Consider the following 24,544-nt stretch of genomic DNA (forward strand, 5'->3'; position numbering starts at 1 on the left):
CCAACCTTTGACCCTCTGTGAGCACATGGGGAAAACCATGAGCAAGCACATGCCTAAAGCAAGTAGCCTGCATGATCATGTTAAAGACAGGTTCTATTTCATCTGAATCAGTACTGTTTGACGGTGGGCTCTCAGAACATGCCTGCTTGCAACTTCACCATGTCAACGTTGGCACCACGCAGGGGCAGTGTTGTTCATTATGCACACTCTGTTGGTGACCGGAAGTGCAGGCTCAGTCCGGACTGAGCTTGCATTTACAACCCCTACACAGGCAATTAAATGTACACTGTAATTCATTATTAGCATTCCACCATGTAAACTTTTTTTATTTCTATGACTATTTATCTACGGTAGGATATAGGCCTATATTTTCTATATAACGTTTGTTTTATGAGTGTCATAATTTCATCAGGGAACTACAACTACATCTCGTTCTACAACCCTGTGTTGTAAAATGCTCAATACATGTAGGCCCACCTTGTACCTTGTACCTAAGTGCTTTATAGCCTATAAGCTAGATAGATAGACAGAAAACTGGTGAGACAAGCTGACAACAAGACAGGGTGCACTCCCCCTCTGCAGGCTGTGCAGCGGGGGAGTGTCATAACGGGGAGTGTCCCGGTCCAGAAGCATAAACAGCGGCTCTGCGCTGCGCCGCCCCGCCGACTCGAAGCCTCTCTGCTCCCACTGCAGCTAGAAGCACTCACCGCGGCTCAGTCAGGTCCACAACCGTCCGTCCGTCCCCGATCACAACCTACGCTTTCAGGTACGTTATAATCCACTTTGTCAACAACAACAAAAAAAGCATTACAGCCTTACTGCGCGCACAGATTGTCTGATGCCTTAATTAGGTCTGCTGTAATAATCAAGTGAACCATTACTTCCCATGCAGACTGGAACAAAGGTTTGATGCTGGGCAGAAAGAGTTTGTAGGCTATAGAGTGAAACAGTTGGATTCTTTCTTCATGTAAAATGGTTAACTTGAACACATCTCCTTCAAAGTAAACCCTGTAAACCCCTGAAGTGCAACACAACTGCGGCCATATAAGGACAGGCAGTGGTAAAACTGGATGATCACTGAAAATAATGTGTGATTCCACTTAAAGTGGCCACACAGACTTGGTCACATACTCCTTAACTGTTTAAAGTGAGTTCAGGCTGCCATGATGTGACTCCAACCCCAGGGCAACATTTAACATGCTCTGTTTTGCTGCATCATAGTAAAAAAGTCAAGTAATTAGTTTGAGCGTCGCCTTTAAAAACGGTGAGATTTTCCTCAGCAGCTGCATATGCTAACCTCTATTTAAAGACATCTGTGGTTGCCATAGAAACACACAAATAGTGGGGCTGTTCACTGCGGAAGTAAGTCAGAACATCCTTTTTTGTGGTGAGTTGTTATAGCAGCTGTGCTAAGTGCGTGCCTCAGACAGTTTGCTGGATAGGTTTTTCTGTGTGTATGAGAACGCCATAGACAGACCTTTGTTAGAGGCAACCAGAAAGCGCTGTGTCAGATCCACACTAAGCCATCAGACGGACAGCGATTACAGGGATTCCTGAACCCACCAACTGCACTGCACCCCAATGTAGATTTAGATATAAGCCTTTAACAACTGTGCGCATGCTTTCTATCCATGTGTGCAAGTGGGTGGGGCAGCTGAACTGGAAACTATTGTATGTGAACATAATCGCCATATTTGGAACAAGGAAAAAGAAAGAAAGGAAATACAGTCTGGTTGTTTGACTAGAATGCCATCATGTTGTACGCATTCCTGGTGTCATTTTAGCACTAACTTAGTTTTAGGTTGTTCTCAAAATGCCTTGTCAAGGCTCAAAAGAGTGTAAAACATAGACAAGTTGTCAGGGATGTCACCAAAAGGTTTCTTTGGGGATATTTTGAAGCCTGACTCTTTAGGCTCCTGCTTGCTGTAATATATGTGGGCTGCTGGAGCCAGAAAATCCAAATTTGGGAGACGGTCCTTACACGACAGATGACAGCATCTCTTTAACTTTTAAATCATAAACAAAGGTTACGCTTGCCACTCCTGACAAGCAGCCTCTTGAAGTCATGCATATCATCTCTCTGGAGCAAACATGGAGATGGCGTCACATTAGGAAGGAGGTTGGGTGGATGGTTTGGCATACAAACCCAGTAAACAATAATTTGCAGGTCAGAAGATGTATGTATTAAAGCTGGCACTGTCTAGGTTACCTGTAACCAGAGTTTTCATTTATTCCTCATTACATATTGGATTATAGCATAAATGAAACATAACTTATACAGACCTATAGATTTTCAACTCAACAAATTCAAGCCAAAAATGTCTGGATGTCTTTTGCAAATTGTGATATCAGTGCTTACCAAGAATAGTGTGACTTGAAAGAAATCTTTCCCTTTCCCAAGTAGTTTTAGTTGCCTAAAACTAACCCGAGCTTAACCATTGGGGTGGAAGATCAGAAAGCATTCATATGAGTAATTTTCTGGACAGTTGAATGGTTCATGGTTTATAAAAGACCTCAAACTTAAACCCTTCTTTAAGTATTAAAATCTTCTACATGACACAGTAACGTTCAAATTCTCAATTTGAAAAAACACTCATTCGAAGAGATGAACTTAACTGTTGTAGACAATATTTACTGACACTGGATTAGGGAAGAGAAGTTTGGGTGGGGTTCCCATTGACTAAAAAAAAAACAACCACACCTCTGACCCAGAACACACGCGGCTTTGCATTTAGGGCATATGCTTGATTTGATTCAATCAAAAACAGAACTGGTTACAGGGTACCTGGGCCATGGCTGGCTGATTCCAAAAAGCGTTTTCAGGTAGATTGTTTCTGAAACAACCTGCTCATATCCTTAAACATCGTCCAGATATGACAGTGGTTATTTATAAAAGCCTCTTTAATGACCTTTGTCTTACACTGTGTAAACAGATTAAAGGGAAGCCAAGCGTCTAATAAAGAGTGTAGAGTCTGTGCAGAGTGTTTTCTGCCCTGAGCGAGCTGGAGGGCAGCTGCACAGCCCTCAAGAGGCTGAGAGCGGCATGCATGGAGAAAGTGAGTCATCAAGAAATCCCTTTCCTAAAGGCAGAATCTCTTTTTGTGGAAGAAACTCTGGACTGAAGCCCACAAATTCAGAATTTACAGATAAAACGATCATGTGCTTGTTATTGCAAGTGGGACACCAGCAGACAAATCACAAGGGCATAAAAAAAATGTATCATATGAATCGACTTTTTCTGTTTGCACAGTGGAGGTTTTGAGTTTTCGTGCAGGCCTCAACTTGGGGCAGACACAGAAGAGAGGTTGGTTAAACAACTGGGGGATGGGACCAAATAACTGAGGTAAGAATGACCCAGATTATTGGTAGGCGAAGGGTGCGTCAAAGAGCCAGTGATCGGAGGTAGGAACTCGACAAACACCTCCGGCTCTGCAGAGGTGTGGTGAGGCCTGAAGGCACCATCTGCTTTTCAAAGCATGACTGTGAAGAAGCAGCTTACCAATAGTCATGTGACCTGTTCTATTTAAGCTCAAGGCTGTGTGTGTGTTGGGTCAAACAAACTACCCCCCCTCCCAACCCCCTGAGTCACTTTATCCAATCTGGAGCTGCCAGAAATGGTTCATGGTTAATGGTTTGTTTTAGTCAGCTGCTGCCTTTTGTTTAACAAAAGTTTGCACAAAAATATTAAAATATGTTTATCTGGTGGTTATCTATCTTTTGTCAGAGTTGTTATTACTTTTCTTAATACTGGCCTTGATTTTTCACAGTGTGAGGTGGTTCAGATGTGATGATGTTTGCTTTATTAAGTCACAGACACAGTATCTTACTGTGGGATAAAACGGCTTTGATGCATAGAGTATTATTACATAGAGTAAGAATATTTCTCTCCATCAGAGGGGACGATCACAAGCAATGTTATATTTTTGTAGCGCCACAGAAACAAAGATCTTCAGAGTAGGAAGTCCCACAGAAGTGATATACTCTATTGGTGTAAAGCTGCTATTGGATATAAAGACTTCTTGAACAAGTCAACTTTTCAGGATTTTAAAAAAAAGCAGCTCTATTTTCAGGCAATCTGAGGGCTACATATGCAGCATGTCTTTGAGCATTTGTCATGGGGACTGAATGGGTTATTTTGGCACCTTTTGTCATGAAATGTGCACTCCATAGAAGCAATGATGTTAAACTTCACTTCCAAGTGTAGGTGCAGTGAATACGGCGGTAACACGTTTTCCTGTTGCTCTCTCTACATTGACGTACTGTATGTTTGCTTCATGACCACAGTTCCAGGTGCTTATAAGCCATAATGTTACCTTCACAAACTTGGTTTCAAATTAAAAGTACATTTCTCTGCGGTACATCCGTCCCTGTGTTAATGAAGGGTCTCTTTGCTCGGGTCAGATCTCTGCATGCAAACTGTTTTCATATTGCAGGGTGTGTCAGTTTAATGAAAGGCTGTAAATCAACTCCAGCAGAAGTTACTTCAAATTTATTACCAGTTGTTTGGGAACATAAAGTCATTGTATTTTCTCAACACTGTTGTTTTGGATGGTTACCCAGATATTTAGGGAGTAGCAGTTTGGAGGATGTGGTAGCTACCTCATTTAGATGCATTAGATGCAATATTCAAACCATTTATGGTATACTCAGTTATGAGGTACTGTCACCAAATGCGATTATGGGATCACGGGTCACTAAACTCATCATTGTCATAGAAATTGCTTAAAGGAATAGTTATATATATTTTGGGAGATCCGCTTAGCCCAATTGCTTGCTTTTCAAGCAGGAGATGAGAAGATCGAAACCACTCTCGTGTCTGTGTGTTAGGTGTGGTGCTGGCAACGGGAGGCGATTAGCCTAGCTGAGCTTAAAGACTGAAGACAGTGGGAAAAAGGGTTGCCTGGCTCTGTCCAAAGATGAACAATACGCCTTCTCTAACGTGCTAACACTAATAACACATTGTATCTTATTTGTTTAATGTGTAGCAAGAAATGTTAAAACAACAATTTTGGGGTTTCAGGGGTATATTACGTGTTGTTGCTATTTCTTGAAGAACATGACAAAACAACCGGATGGTCGTTTAATTGTAGCTGGCGATTTTAATCAAACGGGGCTCAAGGCTGTTTTACCTAAATTCCACAAGCATATCACCATCGTACTAGGGGAAACACAACCCTGGACCATCTTTACACAGATATTCCTAGCAGATACAAGCCCCTCCCCCGCCCCCATTTTGTTCTATCAGCCATTATTTCCCTGCTTCTTCTGCCTACTTACACCCAGCTGACAAAAAGGCTGACAAGTCTGGAGAGATGAGGCAACAGCAGCTGTACAGAACTGTTTTGAATTCACAGACTGACATATGTTCAGAGAGGCCCCCACTTAGGAAAACCAGCAAATGTGTTGATGATGTGGTGATCTCAAAGTCAATAAAATCATTCCCCAACCAGAAAGCCTCTATTTGAGGTGAGGGCTCTATCCAGAACCAAAAAAATCTGCTTTTCAGTCAGGTGACAAGGAAGCATACAGGCCGCCAGAGCGAGACTGAAAGCTGGCATCAAGGAGGCAAAGCAGAGACTGGAGCGAGACCTCAACACCAGCAACACCAAAGATACATGGCCGGCCATCAAAAACATCACAGGCCTGATAACATTAATGGCCGTGTACTAAAGACCTGTGCCAATCAGCTAGTTAATGTCATTACTGACATTTACAACATTTCTCAGTCTCAGGAGAGGGTTCCCACCTGCTTTAAGACAGCCACCACTGTTCCTGTACCTAGAAAGTCTGCAGTATCTAGTCTGAACGACTACCACCCTTAGGCACTCAACCCCATTTTGATGAAGTGCTTTCAGTAACTGGTTCACAACAACAACATTCCAGCCAGCCGGGACCCTCACCAGTTTGCTTTTAGAACCACCAGATCCACAAAGGATGCCATTTCCAATGATCTCTACTCATCCCCCCTCACACACACCTACATCAGAATGTTGTGGATTTCAGCTCCGCATTCAACACAATCTCCCCCATGAAACTTATAAGTAAACTTAACACTCTGCAGAGCCCAAAGGATTATAAAAGACAGTACCCACCTGTTATGGCTTGGCTCTAGTGGCAACAATAAAAGGGGGACAAACCAAGGGAAACTGTTAAGAAAGACTATTTTATTAATTAGACCAAATCAAATACCAAAGTAAAAATACTCAACATGTGTGAGGTGCATGCGTGAAAGGGATGGGTGTTGGTGCACAACAAAAACATAAGGATAAACTTGTAGCGACATAACAAACCAGAGAGTGGTGTGCCTGTGGGGAGGAGTAGAGTGTGATTAGACTGCAGTCAGGAGTAGTAACCCAGGAAGTGGTGCCACAGGTGTTCAAGAGCACACTAATAAGCTACCCGCAGGGCAAACAGAGCTACAGGTTATTAACAGATGAACAAAGATGACACCATGGGTCACCCTCCACCCACATACAAACACTTAGAGCTGAAATCAACGCAAGCATCTTTATTCAATACTCCTTTTCCATGTTTACCTTCGCGGGAAGGGGGGACAGTCGTTAATGGGAACACCACATTTTTAATAAGCGTTATTGGTTGCATTTGAAGAAATATGTTTTCCATCCAATCAAAGTTAGGATGTTAACAAATAAATCAGACAATGGGAAAGCAATTTATCAATTCCCAAAGTTATGGTCTTGAAATAAAATCCCGAGTCCTCCAATGTCCGAGACCGAGACAAGACCGAGTACAAATGCGGTCGAGTCTGAGACGAGACCAAGACCTTCATAAAATGGTCTTAAGAATGGTCTCGAGACCAAGACCGGTCTCGAGTACTACAACACTAATAAAGGGAACTGCATTCTCATCTTGTTATACAACCCCGTGTTGTGAAATGATAGATATATCTACCTTGTACCGTGAGCTTCACCGTAATGACAAGACTCCCGGAAGTCACTGCACCCTACTGTTCTTTTGCAAGAAATATATCACAATACTCCCACTAAAAGTTTGTTTTTACATTACTGCCTGTGTACTGATCAAACAAACAGGATACACTGTGTTAAATAGCAAGCTTTAGCGGTGCTGAATTTTAAAATTTGGACAGACCTAAGCTAGCTGTTTGCTAAGCTAGGCTAATCGCTTCCTAGCTCCAGCTCTGTACTGCACGCTTTACCAGGAAAACACACCTAATTGGCTTAACATCTTATCTTGACTATCCAGTCCACTATGTCCAATCACCGGCCTGAAGAGAGATCCAGCAGGAACTTTTGCTGATTATTTTTGATAAACACTGCTGTCAGGGAAACAGAAGGGCTGAAGGCTTAGCCAAACTGCGACATATAAGCCAGATGATCCACATCAATAAATGTTTCTTAGTCCATTAAATAAAAATAAAAATCCCTATAGCATGACACCCTCTGTCCTTAAACACTTGATAACGGTATGTGATAGTATTCAAGGTGTCCTCATTTTATCATTTCCATGTCCTTGTAAAAAAAATTTATAATTTGCATCAATTTATCAGTGTAACCATATTTCTCCTGTAACTGCGATTTATCTATTGGTATATTTGTTTTCAGGCTTGACAAATTAGTGATTAAACATTGCTGCTACTCACCTAAGGCTTTCTGTCTGAGTTTTGCGGCATTCAAGTTTCTCTAGGCTGGAAACTCCAGCAGGCTACTTTAGAGCCGCTGTAGGAAAATTCAGCTTTCCACGTCCTCCATCAAGCTATTATGACCCCAGTGGAATTGCGCAGCAGCCCCAGTTTCTCTATGTCCTGGATACAGGCGCTGCAGTGTCATGGAAGGTCAGACGGTACATGACCTCAGATGACTCCTGGGTACCCGTTTGTTGTGGCTACATTTTTGCTTTTTTGACTGCATACACTCCATACTCATTCATGCAAAATCTAAAAGAGCATTATATTGGTGTCCCATTTAAAAATCAGTAATGGTGACTGTGAAAATACTTTTCCATGCTGAAACTTTCCAGAGCTACAAAGTAATGTGCAGTGAAGTCTGGTTGTTACGTAAGAGGAGAGCATCAATGGGGGGGGAAGGAACCCCACATTTGTTGGCCTCGTTATGTGAATTCTGAGCCACTTCCTTCTTCCAGGGTCAGGAGCAGATTCCTGCCATGTTTGTGGGCAGACGGCCGCCTAGAAGAATGGCCTATTATTGCTCCAACATGGACGGTTAGTCATGCAAATTGAGAGGCGGCTGGTCCGAGCAGCATTCCTGTGGTAAACTGGATTCTGTGTTCATTTTGAACTACATGACCTCCAGTTTTTACATATTTTGTGATACGTTGAGCTGAGCTTTCTTAACAGCTCCTTATAGTTCAGAGCATTGATGGTTTGAATGTCTTAAGCACATCAACATTTGAACAAATTAGTAAAATTAAGAGGATATGCACCATGAAAGGCCACAGAAGCCCTTTCAGAGAGGTGAGGTTCTAATTTGAGAACACTGCTTCACTTTAGAGAAATTGTTTGCCCTCTCTCTGCAGTGTTTTCTGTGGAAACAATAAATACATGGCGTGGAGTCGGTGTGGGCCAGAGTCTGCTGCAAAATGCCATTAGACATAGTAGTTCACTTTTGCATATTTTATGAAAATGATTTCTTCACAGTGTATTTCACAAGCAGCAAAACCACATTGTAGAAGTGTATTCAAATCTTTACTGAATTAAAAGTGCAGAAGTGTTAGCAACACAATGTTTTAAAGGAAAACTGGTTATTTTCAAAGCCATGATTTACCAAGTTAAAGGTACCTTGCAGAGTTTTTTTTGTTAACAAACAAAATATGCTTACATTCGCTGTGTCTCACCAGTACACATTTCGTGGTGTATCTGTGAAGACTTATAAATGTACTGAATGCATTCCCTTCCTCATTAAACATTTGCATATCCAATTTCTGGAAGAATTTGAAACCTGAAAACAGCTGCCTGCTGTGGCTGAAATTAATGTTATAAGAGCGGTTAGAGTAAATCAAAACAGTAAAGCTGCAGCCCTGACAGCTAAACAGTGAGTTGATACTCACTATAAAGCTCTGTAAAGCCGAGGGGAGCTGCGGGTTCACTTGGTAATTCTCTGTAGGATCATACGAGCGACCCCATTTTCACTGTTTTCACATTGTCATTTGATACATTGTTATTATAAAAATATTGATTCAGGTATTAAAAGTAAGCGTCAAACTAAAAGCTTATGAACAATGTTCACTTTCAGAGCCTTATATATAATATCATTATATTATTACTGATGTATTAACATGTAAGCAGCTTTTGAATGATGTAGCTGACTAAACTACTTTATATACAGTTGGGTAGTTAAACCTATAATAATACATCATATTTTATATGATCTTGAATTTGTAGGTATAAATCAATATAGCTGTCAATGTAAGGGAGACAGAAGTGCATATGTGCCACTTAGAGTTAAAAGTATAATGTTGAAAGTAAAATACAAGTAAACTATACATAAACATTGTAAGAGTACTTACAAATTTACAAGTAGTTCCATTCTACCACTTCTTTGTTATGCTGTCTTTAACCACACTTTTCCAGACAAATAATCAGTTCCTTTAAATTCTCTAAGACAGACGCCTGAAGCATGTCCAAACCGACAGAGTCAGCCGATTCTATTCAAACTATTCTACAAACAGTTTCCAGACTGATTTTAACAGGATTCTTAACTCCCATCTTAAAAATCTCAAACACTCACACATGCTACTAAGAGCCCTGTGGGTTGTAATCCAATGCAGCACAGACACCTACTTGGTTGGGCGCCACTTTCATTGTATGCTGTCAGATATGGCTGAAGTGAATGGTGTGTGTGTACATGAATGTTTGGGCGTGAGTGTTTGTGAATTTGCTTGTGACTGGACCAGTGTCTGACTGACTATTTTGGTAACAAATTAAAGAGGTCATATTATCCTCATTTTCAGGGTTATCATTTTATTTAGGGGTTGTACCAGAACAGGTTTACATGGTTTAATTTTCAAAAAAACACCATATTTTTGTCTTACTGCACATTGCTGCAGCTCCTCTTTGCACCCTGTATGGCTTCGTTTTAGCTATGGACTGATGCATCTGGCTTCTACATGATCTTTGTTGGGAGTCGCATAACCACAGTTCCTAGTGAAGGACTACTAGCCAATCAGAAGCAGAGTAGGGCGGGTCAGTGAGAAGCCAGTAAACACGGCTTCTGTTCAGCTGTATACATTCCCCTTACCACCTTAGCAACATGGACTGGAGCAAGATTTTCAGAGTGGTGAGTTATTAATTTATAACAAAAGTATTTTTCATCCATAACGTTTTAACTGAGCTCTGTCTCTACATCACAGTAACAACTTTATGTCCATTGACTGCCTGGAGGGTAGATAGTGTTTGGAAGCGAGAAGAGAGGTGTGTGTGCTGCAGCTCACTGTTTTTCCACCGGTGTTTTTCAGGGAAAAAGCCAAAAAGCAGAATATGACCTCTTTCAAAGAAACAACAAAGTTGCATATAGTGTGGTAGCAAGTTTTTCTCCATATCTCCCACCCCTGGAGACGAGATATTTGTGGCTGTGTTTATATTGTTATGATAGACTGAGGAACAAAAATACCTAGTTATATACTACCTATCTATCTACCTATCTATCTATCTATCTAGCTATAACTGTACACAGTGTTTATTTTGCCACCATCACTGGAAGTTATGACAACGCCTGAGTCATAACTGACAGGACTTCCCCTTCTTGCTCACTGCAGGAAACACACTGGGCACAGGCCACCAGTGACTCACCTTGCTGTGCACTAATATCTGACTATAACCCTAAACTTTATCTGTGTCCATGACAACAACGCAGCCTTAAGAGGCGCGGCTTTATGTTTTCCAGAGCAAACGTCTCACAACTAGGGAGTCCCAGTCACACTGTAAAGTTATTACAAAGCTCTATGACTCTCGCTGCAGAGTTTGAACACTGTTCGGGAGTGTTAGACCACAGCTTGTTGCCACTGGAACTCACCTGTATGTTTAGACCTGCAGTGTAGAAACGCACTAAATCTCAGGTGTGTGATTTTCCTGCAGGCAGGATGGCAGCGCAACACCCAGAGTTTGAGCGAGCCGGAAAGAAGTCGGGCCTCCAGGTGTGGAGGGTGGAGAATTTTGACCTGGTGCCTGTTCCCGAGAATCTGTATGGCGGATTTTACACCGGAGACGCCTACCTCATCCTCAACACTATTAAACAACGCTCCGGGAACCTGCAGTACGACCTCCACTACTGGCTGGGTGAGTGCAGTGAGATGGATGGTGTGTTTTTACAGAGAAATAAGCAGCGGTACATGGAAGATTTGCTTTAAAGTATGTCCATTGCTTTTAAAAATGCGGGGACATTTTCCTTCTTTGTGATGGTTTTTTTTTTTGTGTAAAATCAAATAAACTGTGTGCACAAGATCTCTGAAAGGTTAATTTAACATTGTGTGTGTCAAAGTAAACAGGAAATCAATTTAATCATCAGTCATCCAGCACTTCTTGAATGTGCAGCCCCTCCCGCAAAACAATAAAATAAAACGTGTGATAGTGATAATCTTAGACAGACCAAATAAGTATATAGTTTAAAGGCACCATATTCAAATGTTGATGCATAGGAAAACAAAAACAAATTCTTCTTAAAGGCAGCATAATGGATTTACATTTAAATTTAATTCAACACATTTTTAAAGCAACAAGAGACAAACATTTCTGCATCCATTTTGCTTTTTTGTTTGTGTGGATGTTTCCATGGACATGTGACCAAACACAGAAGAACAGATCACCGGTGCAGTCACAGTCCTATTTGACTTGCAAAGCAGATGAGGATCTATATCTGTGCTCCTGGAAAGTATTTTCACTTGACAATTTGCGTGTGACGTATTGAATCTGGAAGGATGAGGAGAGATAAACCAGTCGACAAAAGCACTTTAATTGACGCGGTGTGTTTACAGGCGGTGTTTCCTCCGCTTCTGCTGTTGCGTTTTATATTTCTGCTGCGTCTCATCCTGCTTACTTCAGATCTAAAATCTGAAGGGCCTGACTTCCTTTTAGGAGCGTAGAATAGACATGCTTTGTAAATTGGTATCAGCTTATGAGACTTGAATGCCTTACAAGGAACTACATAAGGAGCTGACATTTTTTCAGTGATCCAAAACCTCATAAGGTACATATGTTTTTGTGATGTTGTCTAGACCATTTTGCACCACCATCCAGCATACAGAAACAATTATATTGATAGCGGTGGACTAAGTATTCAGATGCAGAAGTTAAAGCAGCAATACAACATTGTAAACATACAAGTTAAAGTTCTGGATTCAAAATAGGACTTAGTTGAAATAACATCTTATCTGCAAAATGTTATCAAAGGTAAAACTACACGTTTGAGGGTTTTTTATTTTATTTTTCATTAAAGTGGATTTAATCTTTCAGCCGTGTCCTCATAGATGGTTTTCACTGGACAGAGACATCAATGTGACATGGTATTCGGATCAGCCAAAACCTGAAAATTAGTCCTGTAGATGAGTATTGATAGAGGAGGGGGTATCTGACTGGGTAATTTTTAGGATTAGCTTAAAACAAACAGGACAGCGAAAAGCTTAGCCATGTGTTTTTATTTTTATTGATTTCATGTGCTTTTAGTCAGCTTGGATTGATCACGGAAACAGCATTTACCAATAAACAGGATCTGATGTAATCCTCCCACTAGCTGCTGAACTACTGTGTGTGACCAAAAATAGAATAATGTTGCTTGTATGAACGTGTCTGCTGTGATCTGACCCCCTGCTGCTCCCACATATTGATCTCAATATTCACTCACTGAGTCCTCAGTGAGTGAATTGGTCAAACAAAATATGGCTCTCTGCGTAGTTGTACGTTTGTACAGGATGACTGCTGAGATAAAATAGGCACTAAGGTTAATATGGAACACATCGGCGGTGCTTCTCTTGCAGGTGATTTATGCACCCAGGATGAGAGCGGCTCGGCAGCAATCTTTACAGTACAAATGGATGACTTCCTGGGGGGAAAACCCATCCAGTACCGTGAGGTCCAGGGACACGAGTCCAAAACCTTTCTTGGCTACTTCAAGTCTGGAATAAAATACATGGTGAGATGTCATGTTTATAGCTGCAAAACATCTATGTACAAAGAAAAAGATGCATGTTATATGAGAGGTGGGATTTCTGCTGTTATATTTCATCATATTTTAAACCATAAACTGCATTTTGCATCTGTAAAATAGACGATCGGTCTGTTATGACTGCATTATTTTGTCATTGTTTTCCATTGTCCTTAAAAAAAAAAAAAAAAAACATGATTTTTGAAATGCAACTCTTGTCTTCCAGAAAGGGGGCGTGGCGTCTGGGTTCAAGCATGTTGTCACTAACGAGGTGGTTGTGCAGCGGGTTCTCCAGGTCAAAGGTCGGCGTGTTGTCCGGGCAACAGAGGTGGCAGTCAGCTGGGACAGCTTCAACCAGGGAGACTGTTTCATCCTGGACCTGGGAAATGTGAGTCAGACTGAGCAGATGAAGCAAACCAATATTAGATAATCAAAATATTATGATGTTATATTTACTTTTTTTTTTTTTTTAACATCCATTCGTTGGTCTTAATTTTTGTCAAACAAAATGCTAGTTCCACCTTCAGGCTTTTATTTACCTACTTTGCAAACTGCTCCTCTTCTTGCTGTACAGGAGATTTACCAGTGGTGCGGCTCCCAGAGCAACCGCTTTGAGAAGCTGAAGGCTACTCAGGTCGCCAAGGGTATCCGGGACAACGAGCGCAGTGGGAGGGCCCGAGTCTATGTCTGTGACGAGGGGGTGGAGAGAGAGAAGATGATAGAGGTAAGATCAGTGCATGGTGAGAACGGATGAAGTCCTAAATGGACATGTGCGTTAAAACCGCTACTCCTGTCCCCAGGTATTGGGTCCTAAACCAGATCTGCCTCTCGGAGACGCTGATGACATCAAAGCTGATGCTTCCAACAGGAAGAGGGCCAAACTATACAAGGTGAGAGAAGTGGGAACACCCCAGACACGCAGACTGTGGTTTTCTCTTTAATATCTCTTGTGATGACAAGATTTTTTGAACTGTGTTTGCTGCAAGAAGAACTTTTTTACTTTTAACTCGGTAATCAGTGTCTTCTGGGAGCAGCAAACATAACTTTTGAGTTCTTAAAATACACATGATAAACCGATCTCCTTCTGAAATATCTGGGTACTTTTAAGTGAGAATTTGTCTGTAATAGAGTTGATTATATGGCAGCTCGTATATCCTAGATTGAAAGACCCAGGAGGAGGAAGTGACACTTCCTGCCTCTAATCAACGTTTCTCTTCCTTTTTTTCCCTCCTGCAGGTGTCCAATGCCAGCGGAGGCATGACCATCGCCCTGGTGGCAGCAGAGAACCCGTTCACCCAGAGCGCCCTGGAGTCCGGCGACTGCTTCATTCTGGACCACGGCTCCGATGGCAAGATCTTTGTCTGGAAAGGTCAGTGCAGGGTGATGCGGTGGATTCCCCATATGTTTAGCAAGAGGTTCTACTACAGTGATATTTAAGGTAAATTAAAGGAATAATAAGATTCTGGGGAATGCTCTTCTTTGCTTTCTTTCTGAGAGTTAGATGAGAAGGACTGAATGAAGGATAACTTTCATGTCTGTACGCTAAATATGAAGCTAGAGCCAGGAGATGTTTGGCTTAGCATAGCTTAGTGCAAAGGGGGAAACAGCTAGCCTGGCTCTGTCAAAAGGTAAAAAACCTCTAAAGCTCACTAATTAAAATGTTTTATGTAGGTTAAATCTATACAAAAACCAACACACTTTGTGGTTTTACGAAGGGTTATGTCCATTTCTTAGCTTGTGACTTTCTGCAGTCTAAAGGCCACCTTGAGGTCTCCTGCCAGCTTGTCCTCTAAGCTAACTGGCTGCTGCTTTGTATTTAGTGTACAGACATGAAAGTCTATGAGTCACTCCCACAGTTAGCTCACCATACAACTCAGAAACAATTCTTGTAGACAATTCCAAAATGAAAATTTTAATATCACTATTTCTTTAGTTAGTATGTATAATTATTTAATAATGACATTACAATTTAATAATCCTCACCTCAGCTATCTTTTCTCTTGCTCACAGGCAAAGACGCCAACATGGACGAGCGAAAGGAAGCAATGAAAGCAGCCGACGAGTTCATCAAGAAGATGGGGTACCCCAAACAAACTCAGGTCCAGATCCTGCCAGAGATGGGCGAGACGCCGCTCTTCAAACAGTTCTTCAAAGACTGGCGGGACAGAGATCAGACAGAGGGCCTGGGCGTGGCCTACATCGCTAACAGCATCGCCAAGATCGAGAAGGTGCCCTTTGACGCCGCCGGTCTGCACGACTCCCCCGCCATGGCCGCTCAGCACGGCATGGTGGATGACGGCACAGGAGAGAAACAGGTGAGAGTGGACTGATTGTCAGTGTTTGATTCTGTCTCCGAGAGGTTTTTTAGTACTACCTTGATGACCTGAGGCTTTCGTGGGGCACCCACTTTGCACCACTGATAATCTCCACAAAGTTTATTTTCAAAAGTACAGAAATTCATGTAAAGCAACGGCTACCTGGGAGGAAGGGAAAACACTCTTAGTTGCTGCTGCTATTACTTTCCCATCCTGTATGCATGGGATGTTTTCCATTTACAGAACAATTACCAAATAGCTTCCTGTTGTGGAGAATCATTACATTGCATTATACTGTACATGTTATGTAATGTAATAGCTTTGTAACTTGTAGTAAAGGGGACAAAACATGAAATAGCATAGTAAATAGTCCCAATATTTTCTCACTGAGAAATTCTTTATTATTTTCTTGACAGATCTGGCGTATTGAGGGATCCGACAAGGTGCTGGTGGACCCGTCCACTTACGGACAGTTCTACGGTGGAGACAGCTACATCATCCTTTACAACTACCGCCACGGAGGACGTCAGGGACACATTATCTACATGTGGTGAGAATACTAGAGGCTAACGCTTTGACGTCACACGCAGTTTAGTTTTTACATTTGGTAATGTCTTATACTTTAACTACATCACGTTTTCAGTGACTGGTCGTTTGATGTAGTCGATTTGTACTTAATATTTACTGCTAATGCAATTTAGACCTTGGTTTCTTTTTAATTACAAACCTTTGTTTTACCTTTTTTTAAAAGAGAAATTGAGACGTTCTGAAAGTTGAAATAGCACGCATATTAGAGCTCTGAGGAACACAGCAAATTCAGAAGTCTGTAAAACAATTACAATCAAATTTAGCAATCGTTTATACTGGTTTAGCAACACCACGTGTTAAAGTTAAGTGCCTTGAACTTTTTTAAAAGAACATAGAAGGCAAATGTTTTCCAATTTCAGTTCAAATTAGTGGGGTATGGAATTGCTTTGTGAGCACGTACCCAGTCCGTGCTTCTCCTTATGTTCAGTGTAATGATAATGCACTGTAATTGTCTCCCAGGCAAGGATCGGACTCCACCCGGGATGAAATTGGGGCCTCTGCGATCCTTGGCACCCAGCTGGATGATGAGCTTGGCGGTGGTCCTGTGCAGGTAAAACACACTGTTCCTTTAGTGGCTATGAGTGGCTTATATCCATCTTATCATTCAGTCATTAAAGTCTCTCTCCTCTAGCTCACTCAGCGCAGTCACCTTCTCCCTGACCTTTACATCCTTTCACTCTCCTCTCCCTTAATGGTTTCCCCGCTGCTGCTTCTGTCCTCCTTGGTTTCCGACCTTTTCTGTTTCTTCAGGTTGTTGGTGCTCCTGTAACCACTCAGGTATTTTCCCTCCCTTCCCTGCTCCTCATCCTCTCAAAATGACTTGTATGATTTTGTCCAGAGCCAGTGACAAAAAAATTTCTTCCCTTCTCACATTCCAGATGAATGTGAATCTTGATTTTTGAAGGGAGCCGCTATCTTCATTTTTCTGGCACCTGTAACACTTAGCGAGTGTGATAAGGCGTTAAAGTGAATTTACAGTGAAACGATCTCGGTCAAGCACAAACAGGACATTCCGATGTGGATGTTAATGGGAGGTCCCCTCCTCCTCTGTCGCCAACTCTGGTCTGCTCCACATAAATAACAGCCCTGTTTCCAAACTCTGCTGTTAGAACAACATCATGACGACCTAACGCGTCAGTGGGTGCTAATGTTTGAGTTTGGAAATATCTGTGGGGATCATAAAACAACGTCAAGTCTGTAAACTCTTGAGTTGTTTAGAGTGAGCCCTGGTTCTGTACTCGTGTGAGTCTCCATTCATTTCCGTGTTCTGCATTCGCACTTCTCTCCTCAGGTGTGTCTTGCACCCTGCATGTGCAACCTTCGTGTTTATGTTGTTGGAGTGCTGTGGCATGACTCTGTGTGTGTACTAAAGGAGAGACAGGATTTTGCACTAAAAAGAAGATACTCATATTTCTAACTGAAACAGCTGAAGTCTCATATTTACTTTATTTGAACTTTGGAATGTATTTTTATACAGAAGGAGGACTGTGGATTTTTCCTCCCATCACTTACGTTAAAAGCACATTAGAAATGGATCTCTCAATGTGTGGGAGGAGAAGGGAGAAGTCCCTTTTGTGTATTTAGCTTACATATACTTTTTCTCTGGTCTGACAGTCTTGCTGGGAAGACTGATTCAAGAGAAGACATGCTTGCACCATCTGACAGCCATAAACATTTCTGACAAAAGCTGCAGACCAAAGAGATTCCTAATACCTTTAGCCATGACCTGCGTCATCACTGTGCATTTATTTCACAAACCTTGACACCCACCACAGACGGTGAACATGTGGCTCAGCTCCATGCTGCCATCTTGTGTCTGTACTTGGTGATTGCAGCAAGATGTGTTAATGCATATTTGACGACAAGGCCCAATCTGTTTAACGTAATTAGGTTGCACCACCTTGAGAGAATTCACAAACGTTTAAAATTGCATGAGGTACTTTGCCACAGCTTTAACTGTAACAACCGATCTTATCATTCCCAAGTTTTAATGTTTGTTTGCGGTTTGTATACCAGGTGAGGGTGGTGCAGGGGAAAGAGCCGGCCCATCTGATGAGTCTGTTTGGAGGACAGCCCATGGTGGTGTACAAGGGAGGAACGTCCAGAGAAGGAGGTCAGTCCGCTCCTGCGGAGACTCGACTCTTCCAGGTGCGCTCCAACTCAGCAGGATGTACCCGCGCTGTGGAGGTAAGGGAACACAGCATCATTCACTTTTTAACTTTACCACTGCAAGAGGTGATTTTAAAGGATATGTATGGTGGTATATTATATTTTTCTCACTGTCAACAAATCCCATGAAAAGACCAAAACCAACAATGAATTGGCCCCCACTCATAAGTATTGTCTGTCTATCTAAAGTCTGACATGTGCCATTGAGCTTCACTGTAGTCCAAAAACTATTGAAACACATCAGTGCACCACAGTGTTGCTGGCTGACATGTTTCTTCATTATAAAGAACACTGCCACGGTAGTTTGCTTTGATTCAATCACACCGTCCTGCTGGGAATACTCACTACGGTACCAAATCTGTATTAATCCGCTTCTGAAAATAGTTCCCAACATCTCCTCCGGTTACACTGTTTGCTAAAAGTCCAGTGCACAGCTGTTTTAATAAATTAATGACCATTTTCCCCCCCTTGTTTTTAAATGAAACTATATATTAATGGCCTGTTCAGTTCAGTGTTCAGTTGTAACTTTTTGGCTAGGGAATGAGTTTAATTGTGGATATTTCATTGTGGTTACCAATTTAGCGACCTGTAAAAGAACTTATTGTAGCTTTACCATCCAACTGTCATCCACAATAAGGTCTGGTTGCTGCCTACTACTAAAAGTTAGGCAGAATGAAGTGAACCAAGTCCTCTATAGTCTTTTGAGGAGTGCCAGAAATTTAAACAAAAATGTATTTGTTTCTGTACATTGGTCAAAGTTGACTGAGTATTAAATTGGAAATGCCAGATATCTCGAAACAAACGGTAGCACTTAAGTAGCAGAACTGCTCAAGTTAACCTGCAATACCTCTGCGTCCATGCAGCTTGACCCTGTGTCATCCAACCTGAACTCCAACGATGCCTTTATTCTGGTGACCCCCGGAGGCTCCTTCCTGTGGGTGGGGGTTGGTGCCAGTGACACGGAGAAGCAGGGAGCTCAGCAGCTGTGTGACATCCTGGGAGTGTCTGCTTCTGAGCTGCCTCAGGGAGGAGAGACTGGTGAGAAACACAGAATAACAAAGTCAAAGTGAAACCCCGTACAAGTTAACATACTAAGAATTGTATCTGTGTCTGCTACAAACTGTGGCCAAGCTGTTGAAACAGCGTTTGTGAATGTGAAGCTAAATAGTTTTCTTTTTGTATTTCAGCGAAAGTAAGTGCTTGCGCTCATCTATATTAAAACAAAAGAAGACTTGGTTGCATCACCCCTTTTAGATGTTTTCAGTAATCTTGTGATTTGATTTTAAAGCCCAAAAAGAGTTCTCTGGGTTCTCTGCTAGCAGATAGAAAACCTCAGGCTAAAACACAACAGCTTCCATTTTTTATAAACACCCTGCTTTTAAGGGCTGGCCTCAGTTCAGGGCTGCTAAAGACAACAAAACAGAAATTCAACATTTTATTTCTGTGAGCTTAAGCTGATAATTTGTCACTGGGTAAGCGAAAGTTACCTTCAACAGCTATTAGGTATTTAACACATTGTGAGTGAAAATTCATATTAATTAAAAAACAGCAAATCTTGTTTCTTATTTAAAGCTACATTAATCAATATTTCCTACATCAGCAATGGTAATGCAAAAGGAACTGCACATAGTGACAAACCCACAGAGAACTACCATCAACTCTGCAGCTCTGTGGAGCTTTTCAGCATTTTATGATTCAATACATAAAACCACAATAACTTAAAGTGTGTCTGACGTCTTCACAGATGAGTTCTGGGGCGCTCTGGGAGGAAAAACAGAATATCGGACTTCTACCAGACTCAAGGACAAGATGGACGCTCATCCACCCAGACTCTTCGCCTGCTCCAACAAGACTGGAAACTTCATTGTAAGTCTTTGGTTTGAGCTTGTTTTAAAGGGTCATTTCACAGAACGTAAATGCCCTTGCGGATAGTAAGCGTTTGAGGAATGCACTGCTGAGACCTGGTACTTACTAATAACTTGCCTTTCCAGAAATAATGTACCAGTTACTTTGGATAATCCCCAGATGTCACAGTTAACGCTTTCACCAGGAAAAAAAGACTGAATAGAAAGCACATGTACCTGGACTGAACGCTCCACAGTCTTTGGTGCACACAGTACATCAACACAGCTCCACTCAATCCCTCTCTTCCTTTCAGATTGAGGAGGTACCCGGGGAGATAACCCAAGACGACCTCGCCACCGATGATGTCATGATCCTCGACACCTGGGAGCAGGTAAAGAAACCAGGGATTTGACTGATTCAGCCCCACTACACAGACACCAAGCAGAGTCGCTGCAATGAAAGGAACAAATAAGCATAACACTTTCCCATTTTCAGGTGTTTGTCTGGCTCGGAAATGAAGCCCAGGAGGAAGAGAAAACTGAAGCAGTGTCGTCTGGTAAGAACATCTGGGGTGAAAAAAGCTCAGAGAGAGACAGATAATTATCACTAAAGATAATCTTCTCAAGCACCATATGTGTATTAGATTATTAAACTTTTTTTCAGGGTAAGTGATCTGACAATCTTTTTTTAAAGCGTAACTTAACAACCCCTGAAAACCTCATCTTTGCTGACCTCCAGTGGTTTAACTTCTCACTTTGCTGTAGTGATATACAGGTGTACTACAGGACCCATTGCTGGGTGTGGTTACAGGTGCAATAAAACACTTTTCGGACCACACCTTGTTTCGGTGAAGGCAACAAAACACAGATTTTCAGCCTGGTGTTAAATAACTCTTTTCTGTTTTTAAGTGTGCTATGACTAGCACTAATTCAAGTTTTTCTTATCTTCCTCAGCGGTTCGTTACATCGAGACAGATCCAGCCAACAGAGACCCCCGCACACCCATCGTGAAGATCAAGCAGGGCCACGAGCCGCCCACCTTTACTGGTTGGTTCCTGGGCTGGGACCACGACTACTGGACCAGCGACCCCCTGCAGCGTGCTATGGCTGAACTGGCCATGTGAGATCTACGTCCCTCCCTATTTGACCTCGCTGCACCGCCGCAAGCACTGCGCTGCAATCATAAGACTTTTTTAGCTGCCAATACACCCTGAAAATGAGGAGTTAATTTTTAATTTTTTTTTTTTTACACTTAGTTGTGTTTTAAAGGGATACAGGTCGGCGAAGCTGTGTTTTAATTCACTTTGTCTCACATGCTACAGGGATCCCTTTATACCCGTTATAAATCCAGCCAATAGGAATAGAGCTTTAACATTAGTAGAGTTTTGCACTAAGTAGTCAGATACTAGGACTTTTATTGAAGCCATTTTTTTCATTTGTGTCCTATTTTGAGACTAAAACGTGTTGACTAGTGAAATGTAATGGCAACAAACACATAGCAAGACAGTTTAAAGCCTTGGTGTGCTGCAACCTTGGAAAACTCACTGCCAAGAAAACACCTCTTAATCTCTCGCAATACTACCAATGCCTTAATATGCTTTCCTTTACAGTACTCCTGCTTTTTTAAAAAGGTACTGTCCCAGTTTAAGGATGCCTTTAAAAGCAAGTTGTTTGTACCTTCAGTTTAGACACTCCTATATTTATTGTTTTGTTTTTTGAAATGCCACAGATTCATGCCCTGGATGCTTTTGTGTTTGTGCAGTGGCCAACTTTAAATTGGAAACGGACGCTTTGCTGCTTTAGAAACCAGTTACACCTTCTGTGACACGTTCTAAAGGTTTTCCTCAGCCTTGTTATCATTTAAATAAAACCAAATGAAACGTTTAAGTGTTTTATGTCTCTGCTTTTACAAACATTGATCTGAAAAGAATTAGATCCAAAGAAATACTTTTTGATAGCGTCTTTATTTAAAGTCCTCATACATAGGCTATTATATTCAAGATAAACCCATATCAAACATTAGCAAACTGTACAAAAAATATTGCTAGCTGCAAAAACTAAAATTCTGAATAAAATGTAATATAAAAATAATATGACAATGAGTTTTACAAGACAGAAACAGAAATTATTTCTTCAGTTTAATGAGCAGGGTTTGTCCTTTGCGTGAAAGCAAAATGATAAGAGAAGTGAGCTTGACAAAGTATGTTCTCTGAACACAAATACTGCCTGTGAAAGTTGACTATACACAACAACCACAAATTACTGGTGAAAACCTCACAGAGTAGCTGCTCGGAGCTCATCATCATAATGTGGTTGTGCTGTGGGTGTACATATGTCAAAGCCTCTCCTTTCTTCTATAACAAAGTATCTGTTAAAGTCAAGTTTACTCACCATGGGTCAACAGCAATAACTGAAATAAACAGAAGTAGTAGCCTTTGAACTCAATAACAAAAGAAAAGCCACAGCAATACTTTAAACTTTACAGGACTGTGATTATATATACAGAATGTGTGTGTATATATAAACACACACATACACACAAACACAAACAGTAACACTGCTAAGTCAGACATTCACCAGATACTGTAATGTATATTTATCAACACTTACATGTCCTTCATATGTCAAAAGGAGAAAAATATATAGAACTACATGTCAGTTGTAAGATAGATACAAAGAGTTGTAACTATTTGGCTTGTTCGTTTACACCCAGAAAGAGTCTGTGTGATAAAATACTGTTGTTTAAAAAAAATAGGTAAACAAAATCTTTAGTTTTTTTTTTTCATTGGGAAGTGCATAGAAATGTGATATTAAATGAACTGATGGCAGTAAGTTAAGGCTTTTGGCTGAAAAGATTTGCGTTAAGGTTCTTTCTAACAGTCCCGGTTTCTCCTAAGCAGTGAAGCCAGCCGGGGGGTGGACAAAATGCAACCAACAGCCGTACAAGATACACAATACGTTTACTCATTTAGCTGATGCTTTTATCCAAAGCAACTTAAAATTGCTATACATGTCAGAGGTCGCACGCCTCTGGAGCAACTAGGGGTTAACTGTCTTGCTCAGGGACACATTGGTGGATTGAACTAGGTCTATCACACCAAAGGCATAGTCTTATCTATTGCGCCATCACCACCCACCAATACGACCTGTGTAGCTGATAATGTTCACTTTGTTTGTCAGAGGGTCCACGCTATGGTAATCTGAGGTGCTCCTAATATTTTGTCCACCCTTGTAAATACAACATGTACTGTGTATGAATAGAAAGTGTACTGTAAACATGTACAAGTAACATCCAGCGTTTCAGTCTGACTGTCAACGTCTCAGCCAAGTTTTAGTTTAGACAAAAGTATTGGCAACCGGAGAAAAGGTGTGTGTGTGTTTATGTATTATTACTTGTATGTCACTCTGGCCAATTCCTACTCTCTGAAGGGGCTCTTTTAGGATTGCTGCCTACCTCTCGTGCTGGCTCAGTATTGTGATAAAGCAAACCAAATCAATCATTGCAGCTTTTGCATGGATTCATCGTCAGTATGTTTATACACCATATTAACTAGGCGTCGGGGTTGAAGCAATTTGAGTTTTAGATGCATCGCGATTCGCTCTTGAATTTTGTCTCAATGTAGAAAAGTGAAGTCATCCGCAGAAATATTATTGTGGCCACCCATTGAATGTTTACATTTTTGAAAATAAATAAACAAATTCTGCATTTACACCCCTAATGCAAGTTGTCTAAACGATAAAGTTAATTCATCTTTATATTTTAATTATGGATTGGTACAAATCGGCTCATTTAAAGAGGTGGTTTTATGCTTTTTGCCCTTTTTCCCCTCTCCTTTATTGAGTTATATATCTTTTTTGTGCATGTAATAGGTTTGCAAAGTGAAAAAGCCCAAAGAGTGTTCCCATCTCCCACAGAAAACTCTGCTCTGAACTGCCTGAAAACAGCTCGTTTGTAGTCCAGCCGCTTCGCTGTGACGTCACAGGGATGGAAGCTAAATGCGCCTCATATAACACTCGCCAAGCAGCTAGTCCGACACATCCTCAAAAACACCAGTGGAAAAACACTGAGCTGCAGCACACACCTCTCCTCTCCCTTCCAAACACTAGCTACCCTCCAGGCAGTCAGTGGACATAAAGTTGTTACTGTGATGTAGAGACAGAGCTCAGTTAAAATGCTATGGATGAAAAATACTTTTGTTACAGATTATTAACTCACCACATTGAAACTCTTGCTTCAGTCTAAGTTGCTAAGCTGGTAAGAGGATATTAAGCTGAACCGAAGCAGTGTTTACCTTCTCACTGACCCGCCCTTCTCTGCTTCTGACTGCTAGTAGTCCTTAACTAGGAACTGCCAAGGGGGTAAACCAGAGTTAAGTGAAGCCGACCAAAGCCTGCATGGAGGGTTACATGCCCAAAAATGACGTCAAAACCCTGTGACAGTCTGTCGCACATGAGAGATGTAGCCGTATTGCTTAGATTATAAACTCTTGGCAAT

At 41.4% G+C, this 24,544-nt stretch overlaps 1 protein-coding gene across 2 annotated transcripts; it reads left to right on the top strand.

Annotated features, from left to right (window-relative positions):
* Nucleotides 1–440: 440 nt before the first annotated feature.
* Nucleotides 441–21,933, top strand: gsna (gelsolin a). Of its 2 annotated transcripts, XM_046066630.1 has the most exons (17): nucleotides 441–766; nucleotides 11,072–11,272; nucleotides 12,967–13,121; nucleotides 13,360–13,521; nucleotides 13,708–13,857; nucleotides 13,934–14,023; nucleotides 14,370–14,502; nucleotides 15,144–15,448; nucleotides 15,865–15,998; nucleotides 16,496–16,586; nucleotides 16,787–16,813; nucleotides 18,053–18,223; nucleotides 19,069–19,243; nucleotides 19,950–20,071; nucleotides 20,364–20,441; nucleotides 20,546–20,606; nucleotides 21,004–21,933. In XM_046066630.1, the coding sequence occupies exons 2-17, from the start codon at nucleotides 11,077–11,079 to the stop codon at nucleotides 21,171–21,173; spliced, it is 2,220 nt and encodes a 739-aa protein (XP_045922586.1). In that variant the 5' UTR covers nucleotides 441–766; nucleotides 11,072–11,076; the 3' UTR covers nucleotides 21,174–21,933. The 2 variants fall into 2 exon arrangements, with proteins under 2 accessions (XP_045922586.1, XP_045922587.1); XM_046066631.1 differs by lacking the exon at nucleotides 16,787–16,813 and having other exon boundaries at nucleotides 450–766.
* Nucleotides 21,934–24,544: the final 2,611 nt, after the last annotated feature.

Source organism: Micropterus dolomieu, linkage group LG13 (genome assembly GCF_021292245.1).
Source record: "Micropterus dolomieu isolate WLL.071019.BEF.003 ecotype Adirondacks linkage group LG13, ASM2129224v1, whole genome shotgun sequence".
In the NCBI taxonomy this organism is placed as follows: domain Eukaryota; kingdom Metazoa; phylum Chordata; class Actinopteri; order Centrarchiformes; family Centrarchidae; genus Micropterus; species Micropterus dolomieu.